Genomic DNA, 23,436 nt, shown 5'->3' with positions numbered 1-23,436 from the left:
ATGTTTAGAAATTGATTCAAAGGAGCACATGAACCATGGTTTAGATTATTCTTCGATACCAGAGTTTTCCCTCCACATTTTCAAACAAAGCATCTTGGATGTGATAACTTTCCTTCATTTTGAGAGTGTTGGGGTCACTTTTGTGGGTTAGGTTTTGCAAAGCAGTCTGTTTGTCATATTTGTACTGAAATAACACGTCTCTACTCTTCCCTGTTCATATGCTGATGTTTAAAACAGGTGTTTGTTCAAATAAATACAGCAGATGTTGAAGTATCATTCTCTCTTGTGATTATATAACCTGGATGTTCAGAGTGCACACAAAGTTAAAGTCCCTAAAGCTTTTGATGGATCCTTTGTATCACTGGAAGTATGAGACTGAGTTGGACACATCATTTTAAAGTTTTGTGATGGTTATATCTCTTGATCACCTTAAATAGGTCGACTAGATCCAATTTCCAAACCTGCGCCTGCTCCACCCAGGCACACACAGGACTGTATCTAACTGGTGCACAGGGAAGAACTAACACTCAGTCATTACTTCCAGCTCCATGTTGGATGTAAGGTTACACCCAGGCGTACGCCCAGCATGCACTCAGCTCCTGATGATCACTACTCTGTCCCCAGAGTTTAAAACACAAAACAAACAAACAAACAGTGCTAACTAACCCGGGTGGTGTGGACAATGGCTGATGCCACATCATGGCCTGTCACAGAGTCCAGCCTATTGTTCTGTTTCTGGATCAAGTGAAAATGATCCTGTTATCATGACAAACAAACAAACAAACAAACAAACAAACATACCCAGTTTAAACTGTGGCTCAGTGGGTAGAGTGGGTCGTCTCTCAATCTGAAGGTTGGCGGTTTGATCCCAGCTCCTGCAGTCACATGTTGAAGTGTCCTTGAGCAAGACCCTGAACCCCAAACTGCTCCCTCTGTAGTTCAGTGGTGTGTTAATGTGTATGAATGAGATTAACACTGATGGGCCCTTACTATAGCAGCCTCTACCATCAGAGAGTGAATGTGGTGTGAATGGGTGAATGTGATGAGTAGTGTGAAAGAACTTTGAGTGGTCAGAAAGAAAAGAGATATAGAAGTAATAGTCCATAACTAACTTTGAATGTTTTATATTAATGCACGTCTCCTCCAGGCTTCCTTATGTTGGTAGAATCTGATCTCCTGTTCGTCAATGTGATGCTTTAATTTAGCTTTCTGAAGCCAGACATATAACTTAAATAAAGTATTGTTAAGTAAAACTGTTTTAAACAAGGTTTGAAGGGTGTAGATCAGGGGTTCTCAAACTTTTCAGCCCGCGACCCCCAAAATATAGGTGCCAAAGACTCGCGACCCCCACTGTCCCTCAAAGTGATTTAATGTGTCTTCATTTAGCTGGTCTGCAGAAAATGTCTTTGTTTCCTGTGCTGTTATGAATTCACCTGCTGCTACTGATGTTTTTGATGATTAACTGTTCACTAACTCTAAACTTAGGAGTCATCTGGAAACAAAGAAAGGCAGAAAACTCACTACACTTTCTATTTTCATGGTTTTATTTCAAGTTTAGCGTCTATTTTTGTTGATATTTTTTTTTACTATAAATGGGTAAAATGTACTATTTTTAGATAACTTTTGCCATTCAACTTTTTTTGATTGCATTTTGTCAGTATTTCTTTGCTCACCACAAGTCCATCCATCCATTTTCTTCCGATTATCCCGGGGTCCGGTCGTGGCTACAGTCAGAGCCTTCCTCCCCGCAACCTTAAGTTGCAGGGAGGCAACCCTCTTGCTCTCCGGGGAAAACTCCAACACCTAGGCGCTCAGCCGGGAGCTTGTGAGTATCCCCGCAGCCACCCAGCACCTCTCCCCCTGAGCAACTCTGGAATAGGAGAGAGTCCAGCCCCTCTCCAGGAGTTTGGTTCCAGAACCAGAGCAGTGCGTGGAGGCAAGCCCAACTACATCTAGCTGGTATGGCTCCACCTCCCGCACTAACTCCGGCTCCTTCCCAGCCAGCGAGGTGACGTTCCACGTCCCAACAGCTGGCCTATGCCGCCTGGGATCAGCATGCCCAGGTCTCCTACCCGGACCGCCACCCGGCTTCCTAAGCACCCAGCCCCCATGCCTACCCCTGTGAGTGGTGGACCCACAGGGTGGGTTCACCACAAGTTAACAAATTATATATAAGTAGGACAAAACTAACAAAAAGAAGAAAAAAAAAAAATACAATAATAATAATAAAAATAATAATGACAATAATAATAATAATAATAATAATAATAATAACAATAATAATAATAATAATAATAATAATAATAATAGAGAAATAATAATTAACAGTACAAAGAAAAAGGAAGATAAACATAATAAAAAAAGGTAAATAAATAAGAAATATATATATTTTTAGATAACTTTAAAAACATTCTGGAAGACATCTCACGACCCCCCAGGGAGTCCCGACCCACGCTTTGGGAACCCCTGGTGTAGATAATGCATGTAACTCAGAGTTTCTTTAAATAATTGTATATCTTGTGAGGGATGACAGAGGGAATCAATACATTAGTATAATAGACAGCATCATTCACTACATTAAGGCTTACAGTGGGGCTGTGGTTCCTGCTGCTCAAAGTGCTGATGTGGCATTAATGTTCCTTTAAGTCAGATCCAGGCTCAGGTTATCTGTACCTGCTGGAGGAGGCTGGAATCACACTCTCCACACGGCGCCATATTAGACAGACATTAGCCTCTCCAGCGGTACATGGCTGCGGACAGAACCGGGCAAAGGAGCTGTAATCCGGATGACAAGTGTCCTCAGGTCTCGGTACGGATCTAGATAAGGACTCCGGGTTCTTGCTGTATGGTCTCCGATCAGTAACAGACTGAGACTTCTCGGCAGCCCGGTCTGAGGAGGGTTTGTTCCTCTGTTGTTGAGCTAGCTCTCCGGCAGACATGACTTCCCTCAGTCTGCGGAGTTCAGGCCTGGTGCAGAGGCGGACTGAGGCGTCGAGACAGGCCGCAGACAAGGAGCGTCCCTGCGACCAGGAGGACCCCGAGTCCCGGCGGGGGGACGAGCAGGACGACGACGACACAGGGGACTCCAAAGAGACCCGCCTGACCCTGATGGAAGAAGTGCTGCTGTTAGGACTGAAGGACCGAGAGGTAAGATGACTCCACATATATATAAAACCTGATATCTGACTCTGTTTACAAAGGTAAACACTGACGGGAGCTAACGGGAGCTAACGAGAGCTAACGAGATCTAACGGGAGCCATAGAGAGCTAACGGGATCCATGGAGAGCTAACGGGATCTAAGGGGATCCATAGAGAGCTAACGGGAGTTAACACGATCCATAGAGAGCTAACTGGATCCATAGAGAGCTAACTGGATCCATAGAGAGCTAACAGGATCTAACGAGAGCTAACGAGAGCTAAAGGGATCCATAGAGAGCTAACTGGATCTATAGAGAGCTAACGGGATCTAACAAGAGCTAACGGGATCTAACGGGATCCATAGAGAGCTAACAGGATCTAACGAGAACCATCGGGATCTAACAAGAGCTAACGGGATCTAATGGGATCCATAGAGAGCTAACAGGATCTAACAAGAGCTAACGGGATCTAACAGGATCCATGGAGAGCTAACAGGATCCATAGAAAGCTAACAGGATCTAACGGGATCCATAGAGAGCTAACTGGATCCATAGAGGGCTAACAGGGTCTAACGGGATCCATAGAGCTAACAGGATCTAACGAGAGCTAACGGGATCTAACGGGATCCATAGAGAGCTAACTGGATCCATAGAGGGCTAACAGGGTCTAACGGGATCCGTAGAGCTAACAGGATCTAACGAGAGCTAACGGGATCTAACGGGATCCTTGGAGAGCTAACAGGATCCATAAAGAGCTAACAGGATTTAACGGGATTCATAGAGAGCTAACTGGATCCATAGAGAGCTAACAGGACCTAACAGGATCCATAGAGAGCTAACAGGATCTAACGGGATCCATAGAGATTTAACGTGGTCTGACTGGATCCATAGAGAGCTAACAGGTTCTAACGGGATCCATAGAGATATAACGGGGTCTAACTGGATCCATAGAGAGCTAACGGGGTCTAACTGGATCCATAGAGAGCTAACATGATCTAACGGGGTCCATAGAGAGCTAACTATAGCTATTTAACATTTAACAGTTGAGTTTAGGTTATAACCCAGGCATGGTCTTGAGACAGGAGCTATAACTTGTGATGATTATGACTAGGATGTAAGAATCCACTCAACCCACGATTCAATTTGAATCCTGATATTTGGTTCACGGTACGATTCACTCACGATTTACAAGAAAACTGGATTGAACTCAAAATGTAAATAACTAGATATGGACAGTTATAATATATATTTGTTCTCTTATATTTCTTTGTAAACAAAGTCATCCTTTTTCATTTTGAAGGTGTGTTGTAACTCAAATAAAACCACTGCACACTTTTTTTCAGCACCTTGTAAAAAAACCAAAATCATCGTACAAAAATACCTTGTTGGAAAATTTCAGAACAATTATAGAGAAATGGAAAGTGAACGATTCCCAAATGAAAGTATGAAATATTAAAACAAATAAGGTCAATCTCTTTAAATTAGGGATGTACATTACAAGTATTCTCCGTGATTGATCTTTGGAAATGTTAACGATCAATTATTGTTTAATCATTAAAAAAACATGAATGTTTTCCATGTCAAAAATAATGACAAATGTGTTTTTTTACCTAAGTCAAATGTTCCTTCCTGACACAGTGTATATTACTGACAGTATTAAACAGCTAAGGATCATATTGAGATGTTCAAAATGTTAACACGCTGAATATCAACGTGAGGAGCAGCTTATAAATAATCTCTGTGGACTCATGGTCATAGAGTGAAGACTCAGACTACAACATGTGGATTTACTGCAACAGGACAACTGAACAGAATCAGATTTCAGACTCTCAGTGTCCAGTTTTCTGTCTACTCCTTCTTATTGAGAAAAATAAGCATTTAAACGTGGTCATGTGTCAGCCGGGAGCGCAAACGGTTCAGAATCAGTCCGGCGGTCGAGATAAAAAGCTCTCGTGGAGACCTGTCACTCAGCTGCAGTCCCCAGCTGAGCGTCTCCACTGTGAGCAACACCTTCAGTCAGCTGATTCTGAAACATGCTTTAACAGTCCCTCCAGGAAGTTGCGATTTCGCAATCGCAACTATCAACGCAAATTCAACCAATCAGTGCAATTTCTGCGCGGCCCTGCAGTTTTATACAATCACCGCAACTTTCCCGCAAATTTGACCAATCACCTTAACCTCAGCCCCTGTACGTCATCGGTTTCATCATCAATTTCACTTCCTTGGAACATAAACATAAAACATAACACTTGATCGTCACTTTTCAACAACAAAACACGCACAGAGAACGGGTGAAAAGAGGGGACAGCAGGCAGGACAAGTGACCATGACAACGTTGTTATTTATAGATACTAGAGTTATTATCTGAGGGGCTCAGTGTTAGCTTGGTCACCTACCTGCAGCAGGTGTGCTTTATGAACCAGCTCTCCCTCCTCCATGCATCTGTCTCATCTTCATTGAGGATTTTTACCCCCGGTGTTCGTTAGTGACGAAGACACAACCGGGGGACTGTCCTTTCATGGCATTTTTCTGTGAATCAAGAGAATCAAAATACAGTCACAGTGGACCTATCAAGAATGTTTTCTAAAAACATCTGTAATCTAGCATATTTACTTGCCCCTAAGATGTTATCTGGGAAAAAAAAAAAAAAAAATCGCAACTTTCACCGCAATTTTTTCAAAAAGCTGTCGCAAAATCAGGCTTTTTGGGACGCAACAATCACAAAAAAATCCCGCGAAATCCTGGAGGGACTGGTTTAAGCTCAAAACACCTCCACTCAGTGAGTGACGAGAGAGCAGCGCAAGAGATTTAATTATGTTGAACAAGCGGAGTGAAATGCAGATACAACCCTCTATTGTTTAAAGATAATATCCAGATACTATGTTGTTGAATCGATTTTAATCCACCCTTATTTGTACCGATTTTTTACTGTCTTGTGATATATCCTTACATCCCTTGACTCCAGCATTCAGAAGAAGACAACAGAAACCTGAACTATAACACCATTTACAAAATAATAATTTAAGCATCCTAATGTCTGTATTCAAGTTGAGAAACTCAAGAAAATAACAAAGTTGTCGATATTTGAGAAAAAAACTAAAAACTAAGAGTTTTTAAAGACGTAAATCTGAGAGAAATCAAACTCGAAGTTTATCTGGGCAGATGCAAGGATATAGTTTCTATATAGAATCTATACCCTTGCATCTGCCCGCTGAGGCGATGTAACATCACATGAACAACATAAACATGTAAACATCGTATGAACAACATAAACACGTAAACATCACATGAACAACATAAACATGTAAACATCACATGAACAACATCAACATGTAAACATCACGTGAACAACATAAACATGTAAACATTGTGTGAGCAACATAAACATGTAAACATCATGTGAACAACATAATTAAACATCACAGAACAACATAAACATGTAAACATCGCATGATCAACATAAACATGTAAACATCACATGATCAACATAAACATGTAAACATCACATGAACAACATAAACATGTAAACATCACATGAACAACATGGATATGTAAACATTGTGTGAGCAACATAAACATGTAAACATCACATGAACAACATAAACATGTAAACATCACGTGAAAAACATAAACACGTATACATCACATGAACAACATAAACATGTAAACATCACATGAACAACATAAACATGTAAACATTGTGTGAGCAACATAAACATGTAAACATCACATGAACAACATAAACATGTAAACATCACGTGTAAAACATAAACACGTATACATCACGTGAACAACATAAACATGTAAACATCACGTGAACAACATAAACACGTATACATCACATGAACACTTCAACATGTAAACATCACGTGAACAACATAACCATGTAAACATCACATGAACATCAACATGTAAACATCATGTGAACAACATAAACACGTAAACATCACATGAACAACATAAACATGTAAACATCAAGTGAACAACATAAACACGTAAACATCACATGAACAACATAAACACGTAAACATCACGTGAACAACATCAACATGTAAACATCACGTGAACAACATAAACATGTAAACATCACATGAACAACATAAACATGTAAACATCACGTGAACAACAAACACGTATACATCACATGAACAACATTAACACGTAAACATCACATGAACAACATAAACATGTAAACATCACGTGAACAACAAACACGTATACATCACGTGAACAACATTAACATGTAAACATCACATGAACAACATAAACATGTAAACATCACATGAACAACATAAACATGTAAACATCACATGAACAACATAAACATGTAAACATCACGTGAACAACATAAACATGTAAACATCACATGAACAACATCAACATGTAAACATCACGTGAACAACTTAAACACGTAAACATCACATGAACAACATAAACACGTACACATCACATGAACAACATAAACATTTAAACATCACATGAACAACATAAGCATGTAAACATCACATGAACAACATAAACACGTATACATCACATGAACAACATAAACACGTATACATCACATGAACAACATAAACATGTAAACATCATGTGAACAACATTAACACGTATACATCACATGAACAACATCAACATGTAAACATCACATGAACAACATAAACATGTAAACATCACATGAACAACATAAACATTTAAACATCACATGAACAACATCAACATGTAAACATCACGTGAACAACATAAACATGTAAACATCACATGAACAACATAAACATGTAAACATCACATGAACAACATAAACATTTAAACATCACATGAACAACATCAACATGTAAACATCACGTGAACAACATAAACATGTAAACATCACGTGAACAACATAAACATGTAAACATCACATAAACAACATAAACATTTAAACATCACATGAACAACATAAACATGTAAACATCACATGAACAACATAAACATGTAAACATCACATGAACAACATAAACATGTAAACATCACATGAACAACATAAACATGTAAACATCACATGAACAACATAAACATGTAAACATCTGCCCACTGAGGTGACTTTCTTGTTGGGTAACTGCAATCACCTCCTCCTTCTTTTCAAAGTCTGGATGCTTCTAATAATGTGATGATTCTGGGCTAGAATCAGTAGGATCTCCTTATTGTTGAGTCCAAGTAGGAAGTACAGTTTGATAAGGCTGTCAGGTGGGTCCATGATGCAGTGAAATGGGGAAAGGGCAGCTTGTTAACAATCTACAAATTCAAAGTTTTCTTGTAAATATAAACTCTGAAAATGTTTTGTTTTTTCTCAAAAAATTTTAATTTTCTTTTCCAAAATTCACATGTTTTTATTTCTTTGGTGCCCCCAATCCTCTTCCGTAGATATCTTAATCTCTCTCACAATGAAAGACACAAAAACTAAAAAAGAAATGTATTTGAAAAGATGACATTTAAACCTGAACTATTGGAGCCGTCATGTGAGACACAGAACAAACAACACATATTTGTAAAAGAACAGGATTTCACAGTTCTTCTATTCCTTCATTACTTTTCATCGTACATACCCCCAGAGTCAATATGAGAGGAAAATAAATACAGTTTCATCTGGAATAGAAGTCACACTGTTCTAAAAGAAGCAGCCTGTTATTAGGGGGCGCCCAGAAATAAATGTTTGAACTGTTCCTGCGTGGAGACCTTACTTTGTCTCCTGCATGCTCTGCACAGAGAGGAGCACTTGCTTCTTCAGACGCCATTGTCCGTGTGATATAATATAACACACTACAACATCACTCTCTGCCTTATAATATCTGCTATATTATCTATTGGGGTATCTGAGACATGGACCCCTCTAGACCTCTGAAGGTGTGCTGTGGTATCTGAGACCTTGACTCCTCTAGACCTCCTGAAGGTGTGCTGTGGTATCTGAGACATGGACTCCTCTATCAGACTGTATTTCAATCAGACTTTATTTATAAAGCGTTTTCATACAATGACATTGTAACACAAAGTGCTGTACATAAAAACAACTTCAAATAGAATACATTAAGAAAAAGATCCCATCCCGAGCCCCAACCCCAAAACCCCACCCCACAATCCTAAGGTTAAGAACACAATATGCAACAATATTAATAATAACAATACAAAATAAAATAAATAAATAAAAAAGAAGTTGCTGAACGAACTGAGGAAACGCTCTCATGATATCTTAATGAAGAAACACTGGAGGAAACATAAGATGTTAAAACTCAACACAGGAAATTTAAAATCACCAAAGTAAAATACATTTCTAAGATAATAAAACATTAAAATATTAAGCCATTAAAAAAAATAAGATGCTGGACTTAAAATAGAGAAATAAGCACATAAATACATAAAGTAGAATAAAAGTGACTAACATTTGAAATAGATAATAAATAAATAAATAAATAAATAAATAAATAAATAAATAAATAAAACTATTAAGAATGAAAATAAAACTCAGTTAAAAGCTAGACTAAAAAGGTCTGTCTTGAGTTTGCTTTTAAAAATGTTGACGCTCTGTGCAGCCCTCAGATCTTCAGGTAGGGTGTTCCACAGACCTGAGGGCCGTGATAATAAAAAGCTGCCTCAGCGTGAGTGTTTGTTCTAGCTTTTGGTACAATTAAAAGTCCACTACCTGAAGACCTGAGGGCTCTCACTGGCTCATATGATAAAAGCAAATCTGATAAATAAGAAGGGCCAAGACCGTTAAGAGATTTAAAAACCAATAAAATCATCTTAAAATCTATTCTAAAAGATACTGGAAGACAATGCAGAGACTTTAAAATTGGTGTGATGTGGGCTCTCTTTCTGGTCTTCGTCAGCATTCTAGCAGCTGAGTTTTGGAGCAGCTGAAACTGAGTGATGTTCTTTTTGGGGAGACCAGAAAGAAGAGCATTACAATAGTCAATTCTACAGGTTATAAAAGCATGAACTAGTGTCTCTGGACCTCTGAAGGTGTGCTGTGGTATCTGAGACATGGACTCCTCTAGACCTCTGAGACCATCGGACTGATATCCTATATCTATATCGGATCGGGACATCCCTAGATGAAATACACGGCCGATGAGCTGCTTATGAGCTGGGATCCCGGAAGTGCTGTAAATGTGGTAAACACAATGCCACTGAGCGGACCAATCACAGGGCTTGCATTCTGTGTTGATTCAACGCGTGGTTACATTTTGGAGGAGGTGCACGTCAGCTAAGTGCGTAGGCCTCTGCGTAGGTACGCAGAAGTAGAAATCAGCCTTCACACTGTGAGGTCCATATTAAACTTGCAAGTTTTGCCCAAATAAGGTCATGGCTGACTTGATTGACAGATGGGCACCCTGTAGCTGTTAGCAAGGAGGCTAAAGGACCACCTCTTTACCTCACACTAGCTCGACTACAGCCTCTACATGGGACTAGCGGTGTAACCACAGAGGAGCTCATATCTGGTGGCCAAGCTAAATCTAGAAGCTGTTTTATAAAGAGAAGCAGATTAATGACAGAATAAGGTTATGTGGTCCTGATGAAGATGATTTATCATACAGTCTGTGGTGTAAATGTTTCAGCCATAAACACTCTAACTTCTGTACGGAAAAAAAAAATGCCAAAGCTGTGTAAACTCAGGATGGAGTGAAGGTGTGTGTCAGCTCGACAGCTATTGCAGTGCATTCTGGGATTCATTGCAACAGTGGTGTGAGATTAAATCTAAGTCAGACTGGTAGATTCTTATAGCTGCTTTCTTTAGATTCACACGTCCTGTCGGGGTTTCTCTGGACTCTAAATGTGGCCGAGGTGGTGAGAACACCACTCATTGGTTTCTGAGGAGTTTTAAAGTCAAGAGATGTCGCTCTCCGACTCTGTCTCATTTTGGGTTAACCCAAACATGGTGAAAGAGGTGGAGCTGAGGTGAGCTCTTAGCCTTCTGGTTAACAACTCATTTTGCATGTTTATAAATGATAGCCTTTGTATTATGGTAAGAAGAAACCAAGTAAAGTGTGTTCAAATAAAGACATGTAGCTGTGTTTGTACCCGGCTGTAAACATTTACAGTGGGGCAAAACAGTATTTAGTCAGCCACTGATTTTGCAAGTTCTCCTACTTAGAAAGATGAGAGAGGTCTGTAATTTTCATCAGAGGTACACTTTAACTATGAGAGACAAAATGAGAAAATCCAGGAAATCATATTGTAGGATTTTTAAAGAATTTATTTGTAAATGATGGTGGAAAATAAGTATTTGGTCAATAACAAAAGTTCAACTCAATACTTTGTAACATAACCTTTGTTGGCAATGACAGAGGTCAAAGGTTTCCTGTAAGTCTTCTCCAGGTTTGCACACACTGTAGCTGGTATTTTGGCCCATTCCTCCATGCAGATCTCCTCTAGAGCAGTGATGTTTTGGGGCTGTTGCTGGGCAACACGGACTTTCAACTCCCTCCACAAATTGTCTATGGGGTTGAGATCTGGAGACTGGCTAGGCCACTCCAGGACCTTGAAATGCTTTTTACGGAGCCACTCCTTCATTGACCGAGCGGTGTGTTTGGGATCATTGTCATGCTGGAAGACCCAGCCACGTTCCATCTTCAATGCTCTCACTGATGGAAGGAGTTTTTGGCTTAAAATCTCACGATACATGTCCCCGTTCATTCTTCCCTTAACACGGATCAGTCGTCCTGTCCCCTTTGCAGAAAAACAGCCCCAAAGCATGAGGTTTCCACCCCCATGCTTCACAGTAGGTATGGTGTTCTTGGGATGCAACTCAGCATTCTTCTTCCTCCAACACGACTAGGGATGGGTACCTTTCACATTTGAACCGATACGGTACCGATACCCGGTACCTGGGAATCGGTACCGGTACTCAGCGGTACCAATTTTCGGTGCTTTTGTGTTTTATGTGGTAATAAATGTTAATTTAAAAAATAGATCTCATATTTGTTTAATTGAACATATTTATTTAATTTAACATGAAATGAACAGAAACAGGATTATATAGGTGATTAGATATATTAGCGGTCACGTGCTCGTGGCGTCTAATTGCTCTTTCTGGAGTTTATCAATGAACACACGTGAACGCCTGCAGGCGGGAAAAAGTCAGTTCTCCATCTCTGTATAATAACAGGACACACAACTTACTTGTTGGGCATTCACGCATACAGGAACCGTTATAAACAGGGCAGGTAGTCGGAGCCAGAGGGCCCGTCTCAACCATAGACTGTAGAAAATAAACTGAATCCTGCTACAGTTCTGCCTCGCGGTGAGTGCGTGCGCCCGTCATCTGCAGGCTCCGTTTGGCACGCTCCCGCGCAGATGCAGAGAGCAGAGACGTCCACCCGATCAGTCTCTGACTTATTACAGGGGGAAAGTATGGAAACTCGCCACCTATTCCTCTCCCTCACAGTCACAGGGATGCGTTCAGGTACCGAAACATGGTACCGTTTGATTTTACGTGAGTTGGTACTTGGTAGTACCGACGTAATTCGGTCGGTACCTATAAAAGTACCGAATTCGGTACCCATCCCTAAACACGACGAGTTGAGTTTTTACCAAAAAGTTCTATTTTGGTTTCATCTGACCACATGATATTCTCCCAATCCTCTTCTGGATCATCCATATGCTCTCTGGCAAACTTCAGACGGGCCTGGACATGTACTGGCTTAAGCAGGGGGACACGCCTGGCGCTGCAGGATTTGAGCCCCTCTCGGCGTAGTGTGTTACTGATGGTAGCCTTTGTTACTTTGGTCCCAGCTCTCTGCAGGTCATTCATCAGGTCCCTCCGTGTAGTTCTTGGATTTTTGCTCATCGTTCTCATGATCATTTTGACCCCACGGGATGAGATCTTGCGTGGGGCCCCAGATCGAGGGAGATTATCAATGGTCTTGTATGTCTTCCATTTTCTTACAGTTGCTCCCACAGTTGATTTATTCACACCAACCTGCTTGCCTATTGTAGATTCACTCTTCCCAGCCTGGTGCAGGTCCACAATTTTCTTCCTGGTGTCCTTGGACAGCTCTTTGGTCTTGTCCATGGTTGAGTTTGGAGTGTGACTGTTTGAGGCTGTGGACAGGTGTCTTTATACAGATAACCAGTTCAAACAGGTTCCATTAATACAGGTAACGAGTGGAGGACAGAAGAGCTTCTTAAAGAAGAAGTTACAGGTCTGTGAGAGACAGAAATCTTGCTTGTTTGTGGGTGACCAAATACTTATTTTCCACCATCATTTACAAATAAATTCTTTAAAAATCCTTCAATGTGATTTCCTGGATTGTTTTTTCTCATTTTGTCTCTCATAGTTGAAGTGTACCTCTGATGAAACTTACAGACCTCTCTCATCTTTCTAAGTGGGGGAACTTGTAAAATCAGTGGCTGACTAAATACTTCTTTGCCCCACTGTAACAATCATCAGCTTGAAGCTACGAGGGTGAAACAGGCTCTGGTTTGTTTTTAAGCTTTTACATACATTCACTGATTAACATGACCTGTCATCATCTTACAAAAGCCTGGGTTCAATTAGTCTGCAGTCATAAAGTTAAGGTACACACACACACTCACACACACTCACACACACACACATTACAAAGCTGTAAGAGTGCAGTGTCAGCTGTGGTGTTCAGACCACATTTGATGCCAAAGTCCAACTGTAATATCATCCAGGACTGCACACATCTGTTCCTTAAAGTACCTTTAAGACTTCTTTTTGATTTAAGACGTTCCCCCTGGCCGTTCTCCAGTTCTCCTTGTTCTTGTTTTCACCGGTCTCGGCTCAGTGAGCTCACTAGTGAGGAAATGCCGTTCTCTTTTTGTGAGCCCAGGGTTCTGATGTGTGTGTTTCCATGCTGTAGGGTTACACCTCCTTCTGGAACGACTGCATTTCCTCTGGGCTGCGCGGCTGCATGCTGATCGAATTGGCCCTGAGAGGACGCCTGCAGCTGGAGGCCTGTGGCATGAGGAGGAAAGGTCTGCTGGCGAGGAAGGTAGGACATGTGACTTTACTAAGTAATCATTACTCTCCTCAGTGTAGTGTGTGTGTGTGTAGAGAGAGTCGAACAGCTGTTCATGGTTAAAATCATCTTCCTCTTCCTCATAAAGCTCTCTCTCTGTAGAGATCCTTTCTGTCAGACTCTTAGAATAACAACCTGAGCCTGTCAGGGACAAAAACAAGACCTGTTAGGGGACTCACCTTGAGAGTCTCTCCTGCCTCATCAATGACTCTCTCCCTTTCTCTCTGTTTTCTATCAATTTATCCTCAGACTCTTTCCAAACAGAGCAGGTCTAGACCGTACTCTATGTTCTATTATTAACAAAGACCCAACATCAAGACCGGATCAGATCCAGTCCCATCTTACAGACAGGACTCGGTCTGATCTCATCTTAATCCACCATGAGCAGAGCACTTTGCAGCATTTAGCAAGTTACAGTGGCAAGGACAAACTTCCTTTAACAGGCAGAAACCTCCAGCAGGACCAGACTCATGTTAGACACACATCTGCTGAGACCGTGTTGGAGAGAGGGATAGAGGGAGATGAAGAGAGAGAGAGACGATAGTGGGGAGACGGATAGTAGTAGTTGTAGCAGCTGGAGTCTGGCACGTCCACAGCAGCAGAGATCCAGAGGAACCTACGAGACAAGGGAGCTCAGGGACTCCAGGAAGGTCTAAGAAAAGAGAGAAGAGAGGGAGACCAGAAGGAAGAAAGAGAGGAGAATAAATGGGGAAGGAAAGGATAGAAGGAAAGGACGGGGTAAGAAAAGGAGATAAAAAGGATGAAGAAACAGGGAAAGAACAAAGAAAGAAAGAAAGAAAGGGAGAAAGAGAGAAAGGAAGAAAGAGGGACAGCAGGTAAGAAGGAATGATGGAGATAAAGAAAGGACTGAATTAAAAAAGAAATAGAAAGAAGGGATGAAAGAAAGAGAAGAAAATACAAAAGTGAAGACAGAAAGAAAGAAAGAAAGAAAGAAAGAAAGAAAGAAAGAAAGAAAGAAAGAAAGAAAGAAAGAAAGAAAGAAAGAAAGAAAGAAAGAATAACAGACCTAAAAAAGGAATCTACAGCAGAGATCCAGAGGAACCTACGAGACAAGGGAGCTAAGGGACTCCAGAAAGGTCTATGGTTAGTAACTTTAATGGGACAGGAAGAGTTATAGTAAGAGACAGGCAGAGAGAGGAGAGAGAGGGAAAGACAGGATCCCAGTGTGTCAGTCTAAGCCTATAGCAGCATAACTAAGAGCTGGTCCAAGCCTGATCCAGCTCTAACTATAAGCTTTATCAAAAAGGAAAGTTTGAAGCCTACTCTTAAAAGTAGAGAGGGTGTCTGCCTCCCGGACCCTGACTGGTAGATGATTCCAAAGGAGAGGGGCCTGATAACTGAAGGCTCTACCTCCCATACTACTTTTAGAGACTTCAGGTAGGACCAGCAGGCCTGCATGTTGGGAGTGTAGTGCTCTAGAGGGGTAACAGGGCACTATGGGCTCTTTAAGATATGAAGGTTACTGATCATTAAGAGCTTTGTAAATTCTCTCTTTCTTCCATCTCTCTCCTGTCTTCTAATGTTTTGTGTAAAATGAGCGGCTGTTGACTAACTGTGTGTCACTCTGGTGGACTGACCCTGCAGGTGATCTGTAAGTCCGACGCTCCGACAGGTGACGTCCTCCTGGATGAGGCTCTCAAACACGTCAAAGACACTCAGCCTCCGGAGACGGTGCAGAGCTGGATCGAACTCCTCAGCGGTGAGTTCAGTGTTTTCAACTTTGAATTGCGCAGCATGCTGATGTGGACATGCTTTTGAATACTGAGATTATTAATGAGGTAGACCCGCCCAGCTTAGAGCAGGAATCTGTGTCAGTGTGTCGCAACTTTCACAGACAACAGAAGCTCTTTGTGAGGAAACAACAGCAGAACAAAGAACTTAACACCAGCTGGACTCGTTCCACTGAGTCTAAAGATTAGTCCTCTTTCAGGAGCTGCACACTGAAGGAGGGAAACCATTGCTGTTATGGCTCTAATGCTTCTTCTTCTTCTTCTGTTATTTGCAGCAGCTCTCAGGTGTGCTACAGCCACCATGTGGTGCATTACAGCCAGGTCCTGGTGAAAGTATCCCCATGAAATATACTTAATCGTAACATTATTTATAAATATATTTTTTGTACCTCAGAAAAATGATTTGATTGTTTGGCAGTGATGCTGTGACCTCACCTGACCCATTACATTTCTGAGGGACCCACTCAGATTCTCACTCCTTAGGTGTTTTTCAAACGCAGGAATTTTACCCCAGAACTACATGTGTTTTGACCGGTGGACCCAGGGTCTAAATTTAGTTCAGGTCTAAAAAGCCCCTGCTAGGGGGGTAGTACTTTTCAAAGGGATTTTCGGGGGGCAGGGCCTGCAATGCTGAACGTGTCTGATTGGTAGATTAACCTCAGTGTTTTTATTCCACCCTCCGTCCACAATAACATCACACACATCTGTGATTCACTTGATTTCTCTTTCTTTCATTAGTTTTGATTTGTTCTATCTTTTTTGTATGTGTGTGTACTTTTCAAAAGAAGAAGCTGTGATTCTCTTGATTTAGCAGCTTGTAACAGTAGTCTTCTCTCAGTCCACCGTGAATGCGTCTCTCCCGGTGTTACGGTTTTAAAAGTGACCCTGTAAACTGGAGACCTTCAGCTGAACGTGTCAGTGTTTGTGGAGTTTACACAGCTGTTGAAACACAGAGGGAGTTCCTGGGAATGCAAACTAGTTTAGTTTTTATTAAGATTTCAAAATATCCTCATCAGATATTTAATGATGGTCTAAAGACGTTTATGAGGGATGCATCCGGCTGGGATGCATCCCAGGGTCGCTGTTTAAACCAAAACACCGGTCGATCTCTGCCACAGCCTTTTGAGTTCAAAAGGATTTTAAAGGCGTGTTGAAACGTCTTTGCTACTCGCGCTTATCTCCTCTCACGTGTTGATTCAGTGAATCCATCTGTGATGAAATATAGCACCATCTAAAACAGCACCAGCTGAGTCTCTTCATGCTAACAGGCTAACTGTTGTGTTGCTCATAATGATACCTGCCTGTCCGTCTGCTTCTATGGTGTCATCTGTGATGAATGGCATTCCTCTTTGTTTTACTGCCCTCTACTGGTCTGGTGGTGTAGTGCATTTACTTTTTTTTCTCCATACGCCACTGGCCTGATTTACACAATCTACCCGGGACTTCAGCCCGCGGTGGAAACGCAGACAATAATGGGGGCACAGGAACCTTTTAGTTCAGGGTAAAGTAGTTCAGGGGGGTATCAGACCCTGGAACTCTTGGTCGAAAATGCACCTCTTGTTCCTGGGACTACATTGAAAACCTGTGATCATCACTGATCTGGAGGCAGCCAAAACGTACAGTTTCAGCCAGTCTGCATGATTTGCACGGTGTCTGTTACACACTGGATTCAAACTAATCCTCACACTGAGGGAAAGAGGCTGAGGCCCACAAGGTTTGTGTAGTGGCTGCTAACAGTTAGCTTTATGTCACAGTGCAGGAACAAGAACAGAGAGGAGACGTCAGAGGAGATGAGATGTACAGCGATTCAGGAAGTGCTGTAAATACAAAAACAATGTCATCCGGTGGACCAATCACAGGGTGCGGTCTGCGTCTTTTCTATGCAAACCTACATTGTGTTTTGACGCAGACGTATAAACCAGGCTTCTTAGTTGTGCATGTTGATGGTGATAGATTTAGAAGAAGCCACTTTGGTTGAGGTGAATTTTGTTGGTGACAAGTATAATCAGAATAAATGTATGGTGGTATTTACAAAGAGACAACAGCAGTGGAGACTCCTGAAGAGTAATACTCTTCTGTTTTAGCTCCAAACCAAACAGAAACTCTCGTCCTGTCTCGTCTTCCTGCAGCAGCGTCCTCCACAGCAGCGTCCTCCACAGCAGTGTCCTCCACAGCAGTGTCCTCCACAGCAGTGTCCTCCACAGCAGCATCCTCTAATAGCAACTTCAGAGTTGTAAATGTGACTCACTGGATTCCTCCGTGTCATCTTCATCACATCCTCACTTCAGACGAGGATGATGTCTTCACCTTGGCACTGATTGTCTTTGTGTTATCTTTGTTTTCAGGAGAGACGTGGAACCCTCTGAAGCTTCACTACCAGCTGAGGAACGTGCGTGAGCGCTTGGCCAAGAACCTGGTGGAGAAAGGCGTCCTGACCACGGAGAAGCAGAACTTCCTGCTCTTCGACATGACCACACATCCTCTGACCAACAACAACATCAAGCAGCGGCTCATCAAGAAGGTCCAGGAGGCCGTGCTGGAGAAGTGGGTGAACGACCCCCATCGGATAGACAAGCGGCTGCTGGCGCTCATCTTCTTAGCCCACTCCTCGGACGTGCTGGAGAACGCCTTCGCCCCGCTGCTGGACGACCAGTACGACCTCGCCATGAAGAGAGTGAGACAGCTGCTGGAGCTGGAACCCGAGGGAGAGAGCATGAAGGCCAACGCCAACGAGCTGCTGTGGGCTGTGGTGGCCGCCTTCACCAAATGAGGCCCGATCGCAGACGGCGGATTGATATTACAGTGGCATTGAACTCTGGGGAGGGAGTCAGACCCGACACGGTGATTTGACTGAAAACAGTTCACCCTGCTTGGACTCATGGAACGGGCTGCCCTCTTCCTCCCCTCTTTTCTTTTCCTTCCTGCTCATCCTCCCCGTGTCCCCCGATGTGTCCTTTCTGTGTTCACTTTGCTAGAATAATAACTCATGGAGAGGATGATGGTAGGAGTGAGGCTGAAATCAAGGGGTTGATTCATATCTTCTTTTCTTTCTGTCGAGTATATCTTTGTTTCTCGGAGGTCCTGTTTGTATGAGAACTCACCTGTGACGGTCCAGGTCGTTAAAGGTGAACTGGAGATCTTTGAAAGTCTTGAAATTGATTTCTTCTGCCAAATCTGAGTGAAATGATCAGAGTGGGGTGGTCGATCGAAGAGCCTGAGCTCACTACCGAACACTGAGTCTGGACTGATGTGGACTCAGCCAATGCCTCGAAACACACTCGTCTATTTTACAAACCTGCTTAACCAGGGACACAGGGGGCGGGGACTGTCCCAGCTCAAACTGGCCTGGGGGAGGGGCTTACCCCAGACATGAAAACAGGCGAAGATCCCAGAGTACTCACAGGGACCCCCCTGCTGGATCTGAACTAAGGGTTTTCCTGGCTGTGAGGACGAAGCGCTGACCGCAGAACCACCGTGCCGCCCGTCATTCCATCACCATCTCTCCTAGTGTGACGCATCGCCATTTGTCACCCGGACGATAAGCAGAGACATGAAAGGAGGCTAACTTTACCCAAAGTCTGTGATGTCTTCAGTATTAAAGGTGTATTCAGACCACAAGCAGAGGATGAGGTCCGACAGATCTCAGCTGACTCACCTGTTCACTACAGTGAAACTGAGACTCAGCTGCACAGCTAAAACAGAACTCTGGTAGTTGGTGTCCGTCTGAGAAATCCTGGTCCGGATCCTAGCTAACCAAACTGGACTCTGGTCAGCCTCAAGTAGAGGGAAGCAGCAGGAGAGATAAAGTTCATGGGGGAGGTGTCGTTAACCCAGTTGAGAGAGAGACCATGTGAGGGGACATTAACCTAGCTGAGAGGGAGTCCATGTGAGGGGACATTAACCTAGCTGAGAGGGAGTCCAGGTGAGGGGACATTAACCTAGCTGAGAGGGAGTCCAGGTGTGGGGACATTAACCCAGCTGAGAGAGAGACCAGGTGAGGGATCGTTAACCCAGCTGAGAGAGAGTCCAGGTGAGGGGACATTAACCTAGCTGAGAGGGAGTCCAGGTGAGGGGACATTAACCTAGCTGAGAGGGAGTCCAGGTGAGGGGACATTAACCCAGCTGAGAGAGAGTCCAGGTGAGGGGACATTAACCTAGCTGAGAGGGAGTCCAGGTGAGGGGACATTAACCAAGCTGAGAGGGAGTCCAGGTGAGGGGACATTAACCTAGCTGAGAGGGAGTCCAGGTGAGGGGTCGTTAACCCAGCTGAGACAGAGACCAGGTGAGGGGACATTAACCCAGCTGAGAGAGAGACCAGGTGAGGGGACTTTAACCCAGCTGAGAGAGAGACCAGGTGAGAGGACATTAACCCAGCTGAGAGAGAGACCAGGTGAGGGGACTTTAACCCAGCTTAGACAGAGTCCAGGTGAGGGGACATTAACCCAGCTGAGACAGAGTCCAGGTGAGGGGACATTAACCCAGCTGAGACAGAGTCCAGGTGAGGGGACGTTAACCTAGCTGAGAGAGAGTCCAGTCAAGGGGACGTTAACCCAGCTGAGAGAGAGTCCAGGTGAGGGGACATAAACCCAGATGAGATAGAGTCCAGGTGAGGGGACGTTAACCCAGCTGAGAGAGAGTCCAGGTGAGGGGTCGTTAACCCAGCTGAGAGAGAGACCGGGTGAGGGGACATTAACCCAGCTGAGAGAGAGTCCAGGTGAGGGGACGTTAACCCAGCTGAGAGAGAGTCCAGGTGAGGGGACATGAACCCAGCTGAGAGAGAGAGCAGGTGAGGGGACATGAACCCAGCTGAGAGAGAGACCACTGAGTTGTCAATAACCCAGCTGAGAGAGAGACCAGGTGAGGGGACATGAACCCAGCTGAGAGAGAGACCACTGAGTTGTCAATAACCCAGCTGACAGAGAGACCAGGTGAGGGGACGTTAACCCAGCTGAGAGAGAGTCCAGGTGAGGGGACATGAACCCAGCTGAGAGAGAGACCAGGTGAGGGGACATGAACCTAGCTGAGAGAGAGACCACTGAATTGTCAATAACCCAGCTGAGAGAGAGACCACTGAGTTGTCAATAACCCAGCTGACAGAGAGACCAGGTGAGGGGACATGAACCCAGCTGAGAGAGAGACCAGGTGAGGGGACATTAACCCAGCTGAGAGAGAGACCAGGTGAGGGGACGTTAACCCAGCTGAGAGAGAGACCACTGAGTTGTCGTTAACCCAGCTGAGAGAGAGACCAGGTGAGGGGACGTTAACCCAGCTGAGAGAGAGACCAGGTGAGGGGACGTTAACCCAGCTGAGAGAGAGACCACTGAGTTGTCGTTAACCCAGCTGAGAGAGAGACCAGGTGAGGGGACGTTAACCCAGCTGAGACAGAGACCACTGAGTTGTCGTTAACCCAGCTGAGAGAGAGACCAGGCGAGGGGACATTAACCCAGCTGAGACAGATTCCAGATGAGGGGACGTTAACCCAGCTGAGAGAGAGACCAGGTGCGGGGACGTTAACCCAGCTGAGAGAGAGACCAGGTGCGGGGACGTAAACCCAGCTGAGACAGAGTCCAGGTGATGTCAGCTGAACGGGGACAGGATGGAGTTTTCTTCACTGACGTTGATGCTCTTGGTCTGAACACACCTTTAATCTTCTCTCCTGTTTTATTCGTTTGAAAAAACTTTAAAAGTGAAAAACCAAACCTGTTGAAGACCTTTAGATGGACTTGTGTCCGATATTGTGTAAAAAATAAACCGTGTAGAATGATACAGATTCCTAAATTCTGCATCAGGTGAAGGAATTCTGAAACACAGGAAATGATTTCATCCTGCTTCACTGTGGCCAGTACTTCTCTGTGTTTGGGTAATGATGCATGGACTAAGACTGAGATTATATTTAATCTGGATGCACTTAACAAAACCTGGTTCCATTCAGGACTCCAGTGTGGTAGCAGGTCATAGAGAAAGTCTCCTTGTGCGGGTCCAGCGTGGTGATGCTCCATGTTTGTATGTCGTGGAGTTGATTGAGGGGACACCTCTGTGCTCGTGTCTCTGCTGGGGTTGAACAAACTCAGGAAAGCCGATGGATGGACGGTAGCTGATTGGTTGAATTCTAACAGATGAAACGGACTGTCTCTTATGAATCAAATCAAAAATAAAGGAATCTAAGGTGGGTTAAAGGAGCTGGAACGTGTTCAGGAGGATCTTCTCTTCAGCTTCGTTCACACCTGAACACATTTTCTGCACACGCTCAGTGAGATATGTGAGGATGAAGAGAGAAGGTCAATAAAGAAGGGCTTCTCCTGTAACATGACTCATGGGAGGAGGAGACCTTCTGTCGGCTCAGTCTGTCAGTTCCATCCCTGCACTTATGTTTTTATTCTCCTTTGTGTCCGCGTCATTGAGCTGCAGGGCCTGCAGCACGACAGGCTGTACACTTAGTCTCTTAATGGATCTTGAAACAACAAACAGACCTGGTGTTATAAAACAGTAACCACACTGAAGCACATAAATACCAGTGTTTCTCTGATGATTTAAAGACATGCAGGACATCAGGAGTTGAGCTGCTGCTAACTTAAGCTCACTAAACTTCATCAGGGTGCATGACAGAGTTTAAAGTCACAGATACTTGGAACAATAAAAAAAAAACAACAACTAGTAACTGAAACAGTCTGACGGGATAAATCGTAGGAATCATGTAAAGAGGAAAAGGAAACACGTCGTTGAATTCTTGTTTTGAATCTCTGAATAGATGATGTAAATATCGCCCTACCATCAAATGATTACAACTAAAGGTCAAACTGTCGTAGGTATTATAGTTTATAATAAACTTGGCTGTAGTCTCAGTGATGCCACTCACTGGTACCTGAAGAGGTTTAATTATGAAGCCCAGAGATGGAGGTCGCCATGTTGGAAAGCTGACTCAAAAACTCCTGAAACTGCAGTTCCTCAATTGTCCACTTGAGGCTGTCCCCAAAAGCCAATGAGCCCCATAGAGCTGCATGTTCACACTAAAGGCTGATTTATACTTCTGCGTTGAATCGACGGCGTACCCTACGCCGTATGTCCCCGTAGCTCACGTACCTACGCAGAGGCCTACGCACGTAGCTGACGTGCACCTCCTCCAAAATGTAACTACGCGTAGAGCCGACGCGGACCGCAAGCTCTGTGATTGGTCCGCTCGACGGCTTTGTCTTTCCCGCATTCACAGCACTTCTGGGAGCCCGGACATCGGCCGCACATCGTCCGTGTATTTCATCTCCTCCTCTCTATTCTTCATGTAATCATGTCTGTATGATAAACAGCAACATGTATCAGCTGTAGATTAACAGAACACGCTCTGAATCTCTGTGGAAAAGGAAACAGAGATCGTAGCGGGACCGGAAGCAGGCGACCGGCTATCAGAGAGACCACACTGCCCTCAGGCGTTTCAGTGGAGAATTGCTGCGCGACACGGACACACCGACGCACAAGTATGTGGTGCTCATGTCCGCGTCAGCCCCTGCTGCGTAGGGGAGACGCAGAAGTATAAA

General features: G+C 43.6%; 1 protein-coding gene across 2 annotated transcripts; it reads left to right on the top strand.

The window, feature by feature from the left end:
- Positions 1–2,669: 2,669 nt before the first annotated feature.
- On the top strand, positions 2,670–22,087 carry golph3 (golgi phosphoprotein 3). 2 transcript variants are annotated; one of them, XM_034691467.1, is made up of 6 exons: positions 2,670–3,147; positions 13,998–14,129; positions 15,762–15,876; positions 18,253–19,757; positions 19,902–20,657; positions 21,479–22,087. In XM_034691467.1, exons 1-4 carry the CDS (start codon positions 2,938–2,940, stop codon positions 18,675–18,677), a joined length of 882 nt encoding a protein of 293 aa, XP_034547358.1. In that variant the 5' UTR covers positions 2,670–2,937; the 3' UTR covers positions 18,678–19,757; positions 19,902–20,657; positions 21,479–22,087. The 2 variants fall into 2 exon arrangements, with proteins under 2 accessions (XP_034547358.1, XP_034547359.1); XM_034691468.1 differs by lacking the exon at positions 21,479–22,087 and adding an exon at positions 21,014–21,106.
- Positions 22,088–23,436: the final 1,349 nt, after the last annotated feature.

Source organism: Notolabrus celidotus, chromosome 9 (assembly GCF_009762535.1).
Source record: "Notolabrus celidotus isolate fNotCel1 chromosome 9, fNotCel1.pri, whole genome shotgun sequence".
Taxonomy (NCBI): Eukaryota; Metazoa; Chordata; class Actinopteri; order Labriformes; family Labridae; genus Notolabrus; species Notolabrus celidotus.
The sequence above is the reverse complement of the archived record's forward strand: the minus strand, read 5'-3'. Positions and strand labels throughout refer to the sequence as shown.